General features: G+C 42.3%; 1 protein-coding gene across 1 annotated transcript in view; it reads right to left on the reverse strand.

Moving 5' to 3' along the window:
- The window catches only part of maml3 (mastermind like transcriptional coactivator 3), a 517,266-nt gene extending 509,744 nt beyond the window's left edge, over positions 1-7,522 (reverse strand). Inside the window, exon 1 of the mRNA XM_033048977.1 lies at positions 7,145-7,522. Within this exon, the coding sequence (XP_032904868.1) occupies positions 7,145-7,165 (21 nt within the window). The 5' untranslated portion in view covers positions 7,166-7,522. The remainder of the gene's footprint in view (positions 1-7,144) is intronic.
- Positions 7,523-8,989: the final 1,467 nt, after the last annotated feature.

The raw sequence follows: 8,989 nt of genomic DNA on the forward strand, positions 1-8,989 counted from the left end.
TATTTCACTAAAGTGTGCAGCTGACTAGCATCTGGCACAATGTTACAAAGAACTGCTTGTTAGTTAGTGTTCTTATATTCGAAGAGATGGTGATTAGAATATCTGTTATAAAGTCAGAGACATATGGCACGCACACAAACCCTTCGGCCAACTTGCCTATGCCGACCGAGAAGTCTCATCTGCACTAGTCCCACCTGCCTGCATTTGGCCCATATGCATTTAAACTTTTCCTATCCATGTACCTGTCCAAATGTCTTTTAAAATGTTGTTATAGTACCTGCCTCAACTACCTCCTGTGGCAGCCCATTCCATATACACACCATTCGCTGTGTGAAAAAATTGCCTCTTAGGTTCCTACCAAATCTTTCTCCATTTATCTTAAACCTATATCCACTAGTTCTTGATTCTCATATACTGGGTAAAAGTGTGCATTTACCCTATCTATTCCACTCATGATCTTATACACGTCTATAAGATCTTCACTCATTCTCCTGTGCTCCAAGGAATACAGTCTTACCTTGCCCAACCTCTCCCAATAGCTCAGGCCCTCGAGTCCTGGCAACATCTTTGTAAATCTTCTCTGCACATTTTCCAGCTTAATAGCAGGTTGACCAAAACTGAACACAATACTCCACATGCAATCTCACCAGTGTCTTGTATAACTGTAATACAGCTGTTATCTAATGGGAACATGCTCAAAATCAATGTAAACATTTTGAACTCTAATTTTATAGCAGAATGTTTCTAAATTAAATGGCGTTGAACAAGTTCCATTCCACAGGCCATATAATGTAGAATATCAACATAATAAATATCCAGGTAGTGTGAGAAACTAAAGCAGCACCAAGAAGTTAATATCTCATTTGCATTTAGTTTGAATGCACTTCATTAGTGAGCTTTTCAGGTTGGAGTTACTTAATGATAACAGTAATTATTGATTGTGAATGTTTTGTGGTTAAACGATTCCATAACTAATCTTGCTGCAATCTTTATATTCCCACCAATGCTGACAGCATTAGAGAGTCGTTAGACAATGGTGGTACTTCATCAACCGCATCCCATTATCAATCATTATCTGTGGGAGAAGGTTGGAGAAGGGAATTTTAAAGGTGGGGGATAAGGATGCACTTGGGAGAATGAACACTGTTACAAAATAAATAAAAGGACAAATCGGTGTCTATTAACGCACCTCCTGACATCTCAATTGTACTTTGATATTCTTTAGCATTATGTGGATAGTCATGAGCCATTTTTGCATCTGCCATTGTATTTATTGCTGTTATAGTGAACAAGGAAATTCATTGCATCCTGGTGTAAATGACAGTAAACTAATCTAATCTCTCCGCCATCTGTGTGTTCAGTTTGTGTGAGAGGAAACTGGACACCATGTTATAGGAAAGATGTTGTCAAGCTGGAAAAGGTACAGATAGGATTTATGAGGTAGTTGCCAGGACTCGAAGGTCTGAGCTATAGGGAGAGGTTGAGTACGTTGGGACTGTATTCCTTGGTGCGCAGGAGGGTGAGGGGTGATCTTATAGAGGTGTATAAAATCATGAGAGGAATAGATCGGGTAGATGCACAGAGTCACTTGTTTAGAGTAGGTGAATCGAGGACCAGAGGTCATAGGTTTAAGGTGAGGGGGGAAATATTTAATAGGAATCTGAGGGGTAAATTTTTCATGCAAAGGGTAGTCAGGGTACGGAACAAGCTGCCAGAGGAGGTAGTTGAGGCAGGAACTATCCCAACATTTAAGAAAGAGTTAGACAGGTACATGGATAGGACAGGTTTGGAGGGATATGGACCAAACGTGGGCAGTTGGGACTAGTATAGATGGGACATGTTGGCCGGTGTGGGCGAGTTGGGCCGAATGGCCTGTTTCCACACTATCACTATGACTCTCTATCTGCAAGGTACAAGTCAGGAGTGTGAAATGCTCAGAGAAACCTGAAGAAGCATGGCATCAGGATAAAGCCTTCTGCTTAATTCATCCCCATCAACATTCATTCCTTCCTTCACCAACACACCGTAGCTGCAGTGTGTAATGTCTCAAAATGTATCCTCTCCACCAACGGCACAAAATGCATTATATTTATACACCTACACTGCTCTGCTTGCAATTCCCAAACTCACAATCTCACCACTAGGAAGCACAAGAGCAGCAGTAACATGAGAACCTTAGTCTGAAGAAGGGTCTCGACCCGAAAGGTCACCTATTCCTTTTCTGAAGAGATGCTACCTGACCCGCTGAGTTACTCCGTGTCTATTTTCAGTGTAAACCAGCATCTGCAGTTCCTTCCCGCTCATGAGAACACTGCTCCTGCAGATTCCCCATCAAGCCATACATCACCCTCATCTGGAAATATATCATTAGTCTGTTATTGCCGCTAGGTCTAATCCTCTACACAGCAACATTGTATGAGAACCTTCATCTGAAAAATTCAGTGTATTTATTGTGAGTGATGTTAGAAGATTCTGTACAGGATATGGACAATGTAAATTGGGTATTAGGACTTCAGGGTTGATTCTGTCATATGGAAGGATAATCAACAAACTGAAAGGCCTGGAGGGTAATTAGTATGGGTGTCAGAAGTTATGGGGAGAAGGCAGGAGAATGGGGTTAAGAGCGAAAGATAGATCAGCCGTGATTGAATGGCGGAGTAGACGATGGCCGAATGGCCTAATTCTGCTCCTATCACTGTGAACCTGAAATTAATTCCAGGAACTTGTGCGCTACTGCAGTCATTTAAAGCTCAAACCTGTGGATGATTTATTTCTGAGGTTTGGAATGAATATCGGCTCCCAGCGAGTTATGCTGCCTTGCATTCTCCATGGCTGAGCTCAGAAACATGACCACAAGGGTTAAGCCTGAGGAAGGCACACACTCCCAACTATTCATGGGGTCATCGTGACAACCAACACCATGACCACAACATGCAGTGAATAAAGTAACTGAATTATAACCAAAATAGTAAACAAAAATGCTGGAGAAACTTAGCGGCTGAGGCAGCATCTATGGAGCGAAGGAATAGGTGACGTTTTGTGTCATAGAAACATAGAAAATAGGAGCAGGAGGAGGCCATTTGGCCCTTCGAGCCAGCACCGCCATTCATTGTGATCATGGCTGATCGTCCCCTATCAATAACCCGTGCCTGCCTTCTCCCCATATCCCTTGACTCCACTAGCTCTAGAGCTCTATCTAACTCTCTCTTAAATCCATCCAGTGATTTGGCCTCCACTGCCCTCTGTGGCAGGGAATTCCATAAATTCACAACTCTCTGGGTGAAAAAGTTTTTTCTCACCTCAGCCTTAAATGACCTCCCCTTTATTCTAAGACTGTGTCGAGACCCTTGCTCACCCGAAACGTCACCTATTCCATCGCTCCATAGATGCTGCCTCACCCTCTGAGTTTCTCCAGCATTTTTGTCTACCTTCGATTTTTCCAACATCTGTAGTTCCTTCTTAACTAAAATAGTAATTGTAAGTTGTACAGTACATGGGGTTTTAATGGCATGATATATTAAATTGTCTCAAGGAAACATGATGGGAATGGAACATTTAAAGGAAAGAGTCTCAATCCTAGGACACGGAGACAATATAACACTTTGACAAAAGAAAAACCTGACAGAATCTGATATAAGTTGTCCATCTTCAAAAGTAATAAATGTCATTACGGAGTCAGAATCCTTAAAGCAAGAGTTGTGGCAGTGCACTGAAGTTTAACAACAAAAACATCAACAGTAATTCCACTATAACACAGAGAGAGAAAACATTTTGCCCCCAAGGTCTCTAATCATTTGGTTCACTGGGTAAAACTGTGTGTGGAATGAGTGCCTGCTATCCTGAGGGAAATTTCAGAGGGAAGCAGTTTTGATCGGTTTGTTCACGCCTCTACCGAGGATGGACAACCATATCCCATGTCAGACGCGCTACAGACATCCCTGCTAACTTTGCCCTACTCTGTTACGGTACAACATATTTCGGGATCAGGCGAAGAGCCTTCCACCAGTGTCTCTTTCAGCCGATGCTGCCCGACCTGCTGAGTGTTGCAAGCATTGCTGTTTATATTTAGGAGATTTCTACCCTCACAGAGTTTTGATTTTCTGTAACATACAGCAGTTTTACACGCATGGAATGTAACCAAACTCGCAGTTCCGTGCCCTTAACTCCAATTGGACTTGCACTAAACTATTTTTTTGCAGCCTGCAGCTAAAACTTACAACACAAAAACAAACTATTGGGTCCATATACATATGTGGAGGGAAATGGACAGAAGGCTTTGCGGGTTAAGAAGAATCTCGTTCAAGACTGGAGTAGAGTGGAGATAACTACAGTAGTAGAAAAGGATGAGGGGAGGGGTGGACCGGTCCGGAGCAGCCAAGTGATAGGTGAATCCAGGTAAAGAGGGGTAGATTCGCAGAGTATCATTTGTCCATTTCCCACCACAGATGCTGCCTGGCCAACTGTGTCCATCCAGCAGTCAGTATTTTGCACAAGATTCCAGCATCTACACTCCCTTGTGTCTCCATGAAAGCGTCTGTATTTGCGTTGAGGGGGTGGAGTTCAAGAGGGGCGGGAGTGTGAAAGTTTGTGGACTCTTCGATGCTGAGGAATTTCTCCGTTACCTGAGACCTCTACACATCAACGCTGCTGGTTCAAACTAAAACCAGGGATGGAGCACTCCACCTGAAATGAACGGACAATGTGTCCATTTGATTCAATTATAGCTGGTGCGTTCGTTATTCCTCCCATCCTGTAAGTTGCAGTTAAAAAACCTGCGCAGAACCATATCCAATGTCACTTACTGATCAAATCTGAATGTGCCTCAGTAAATGATGAACTTGGGCGCTACAATGCTGAGATCTATATTCTGCGCGTTGTATCTTCCCCTTTACTCTACCTATTGTACTTAGGTTTTTCCTAATTGTATAATATATCTGATCTGCTTGGATAGCAGGCACAGCAACGCTTTTCATTTTACCTCGGTACACATGACAATAATAAACTTAAAAACAAAAGACTTGCACCTGGTATAAGTTAAGGATCTCTTAACATTTTTTTTAAATGGAGTAGCCATTCCAGTTAACAAGCGATCTTAAAGTGTTCTTTTTTTTTAAACTCTTAAAATAACCATAGTACAAGACGTGTAAGATAATGCGCCAAAATGAGGAATAGAACACCTCTTTAAAACAGAACAGGATCGTTACATCAAAGTCGTTCTTCAGGCATTAGATTCCAGTGTGTGACAATAGACAATAGGTGCAGGAGTTTGGCCCTTCGAGCCAGCACCGCCATTCAATGTGATCATGGCTGATCATCCCCAATCAGTACCCCGTTCCTGCCTTCTTCCCATATCCCCTGACTCCGCTATTTTTAAGAGCCATATCTAGCTCTCTCTTGAAAGTATCCAGAGAACCTGCCTCCACCGCCCTCTGAGGCAGAGAATTCCACAGACTCGCCACTCTCTGCGAGAAAAAGTGTTTCCTCGTCTCCGTTCTAAATGCCTTACCCCTTATTATTAAACTGTGGCCCCTGGTTCTGGACTCCCACAACATCGGGAACATGTTTCCTGCCTCTAGCGTGTCCAAACCCTTAACAATCTTATGATGTGGGTGCACCATAATCAACAGATCGCTACAGACACAGGTCCATTCACTTTACATCAAACTAATGAATTGAATAGAATAGAATAGTTTCTTTATTGTCATTGTAACATGAACCATGTACAACGAAATTGTAAAATGTCAGCCTGTAAATTGCATTTGAAGCACCTCGAAGTGCACCAGAGATGTGAATGCGCTAAGAACAAGATTATTGCTGGGTTTGAAAGATATGGGTTCAAACCCCGCACTTAGACTTGCGAGCATAGTGCCAAAGAAACAGGGAAATATGTGGAAGAGAGTAATGACAGATACAGGCGGGAGACCAATAACAAGCAAGAGAGGGCACTTGCAGGATGGGAACTAAAGACCATAAAAACACAATATCGGCTAAATATAGAATGCACGAAATAAAGGATTGGGACATGACACCTTGGTCAAATTAAATGTACAGATAGCAATAAGCCTTTAAAAATATTCAATGACAATGTACAGAACACACATCTTTCAACGCATTCAGGGGGATCAAGACCAAGTAATGAGCAGCCACCACACCCCCCGCTCCCAAACTTGAAGCATTTTTCCTGGTTTCGTGGCCCCAGGCTTAACCCTCTATGGTCCGATTGGAAATAAAAACAAGAGCGGACACCTTAATGAACCAGAGCGGGAACATGGGAGAAAAGGGTTTAGGTTTGGGTTGCTGTAGGGATGATAGTGTACAGTTATACACCGTAGAGTGCCGATACAGGAGCAAGGCTTGGGATCACCATGTATAACATGTGCCAGGAAATATTTCTCGGACTAAGAATCGAAATGTAGTGGCGGGATGGTGACGAGATCGGCTCCGTGGTCTCGGTTAAAACATGATCTAGATCCGTGAACCGTTCGCCTGAGACTATTGCCGCGGTTACATTTACGTCAATAATAAAACTCGAGTGGACCACGGACGGACGGACGGACGGTCAATGGATGAGTTTACGATCGACTCATGGACTGATGTGTGAAACTGTGAAGTGGTGAGAAATATGACACCCAATAGTTAAAGGACTAGAAAGAAAAAATAAACATACGGACTGGATTCTCTGCATGAATATGGACTTCAGTTTCAGGGCATCCCCATATTCAGTTGTAGAGAGTGAGAGAATTCCACTCACCAGCACGATGAATAAACCCTACCTCAAGTTACACAATATATTACCTGGTATATTTCTACCTGTACATTCGGCTTTGGTTAGAAATAAAAACAAAATCAATTTATAGCACAAGTATACGTTTTAATTTGTTTCACACTCATTTACTCTTTCTTTAAGTCGCAGACCGAGTCAAACTCATTTAAAAGTTAGATTCAGATCCACGTCTTTCTTACCTTTCTCTTGAACTGCCTACATCAACAAACAGCATGAAACGGGCAAGTAAACAATGTTTGGAAGCATGCCCTGAATTCGGACATTACAGTAATGTACATGCTGATGTTATGTTGGTAACATCCCACTTATGAGGCTGTAGTTGAGACACTATCACAATAGTTTAACTGGAATTAAACTTACCTCGTCAGACTTGGGTTTCATATCACTTACATAGCAGAGTTTTCCCACTGTAAACACTCACTCAGGTCGTGTGACGCCAGTATTGGTATCTCAGCAGCCTCGTTGTTCTCATGATAATGAAGCTACCCCCCATAACAAAAGCTTCTTTCTCTGTCTTGCTCCCTCTTTATAGTCACACTCATGCAGTGTTTTAGCAACACTCAAACTGCATGTGCCCGCAGTTTAAATGGGGCGGGGGTGGGAGGAGGGGGGCAGAGGACAAGAAACTCTGAATTTTGACAAAACTAATACCTGCAGTGGGTAAACCAGTAACCTAGATGGATTTAAGTGGACATTCTCCAGGAATATAAACAAAACATGAAATAGAGATTTTACAGGATCAGGACCTGGGTTCAACTTGCCAACAGACTGGGGATTTCGGATGAGAAGCCCTAACGCATTCTTTACACGGCATTAGTTAAAACATGGAATAAACCTCACTGGGATCGGGATTAGGTGACACTTAAATAATGGCATGGAGTATCTCTTGGAACAGGACTTTAAATATCATCACAATACAGTCGAGACTATTTGTGAAGAAGACTAATGAGTACATACGTGTAACCAATGAATGAAGAAAGGAAACATCTGACTAGGGAATAAAATAAATGGGGACATAGACACTTTGACTTCATAAGTTTTCTTTAAAATCTCAAATTGATGAAATAAATACATCAACAGCGAATGTCCTTGGGCAATTCTTGGAAGTAATATTTTATGAGACTTTTTTCTTAATTAATAAACATTAAAATTTATAATAAGATGTGCAGTTACTGTTATTATCCCATTACTATCTTGACTACACTTCTTCCCACCCTACATCCTGTAATCCCATGGCTATCTGGACTACACTTCTTCCCACCATGCTTCCTATGAGGACTCTATCTCCTACTCCCAATTCCTCCGTCTACGCCACATCTGCACCCAGGTTGAGGTGTTCCATACCAGGGCATCAGAGATGTCCTCGTTCTTCAGGGAACGAACATTGACTTCTCTAATTTTAGGTAGCCCTTGCTTTCTCCCTCCTTCCCCTCCTCTTTCTCAGCTCTCTCACAAAGCCAACTGCCTCCGCCTCTTCTTTTCCTCCCCCCCCCCCCCCCCCCCACACCGCGACATCAGTCTGAAGAAGGGTCTCGACCCGAAACGTCGTCTATTCCTCCTCGCCATAGATGCTGCCTCACCAGCTGAGTTTCTCCAGCATTTTTTGTCTACCTGTTATTCAAGATGATAGGTTATATTTCATCTTAATGGATGCATTTGGGGAGATCCAGTATTATCCAATTGCTTCTTGGGATGCTCCAGAAACTGGTTTCACTATCTTCTCCAGAAACTTTGTTTACATGCTGACCATTTGGTGTAAAAAATAATATAGATAAATGTGATTATTGTACTACAAATAATTTAAAATGGAAAAAAAATATTGAAACCTGCTTCCATGTGCTCTTCTCCCACAGTATATCAAAAATGAATATTGTGGAAATTCTTTCAACAGCCTACATTTTTCTAGTCGTTCCTTAGATTCCAGAATTTGGGATCATCCAAGTCCCCCATTCCTTCTCTCCAGAGATGCTGCCTGTCCCGCTGAGTTACTCCAGCATTTTGTGTCTATCTCTTGCTTCTTCACACTGACTCCAGCGCTGAACGTTTTTCTTCTTATCTGCTCCCAGAATTGAACAAAGTATTATGGGTATCATCTGACCAGAGTGCTATAAGGTTTGGGACCAACAAACCATTTTCTCAGCAATATATTCCAGTAGTATGTCGGCTTTGTAGATTGCTCCCATGCTTTGGTTCAAGAGGTCTACG

Source organism: Amblyraja radiata, chromosome 1 (genome assembly GCF_010909765.2).
Source record: "Amblyraja radiata isolate CabotCenter1 chromosome 1, sAmbRad1.1.pri, whole genome shotgun sequence".
Lineage (NCBI taxonomy): Eukaryota > Metazoa > Chordata > Chondrichthyes > Rajiformes > Rajidae > Amblyraja > Amblyraja radiata.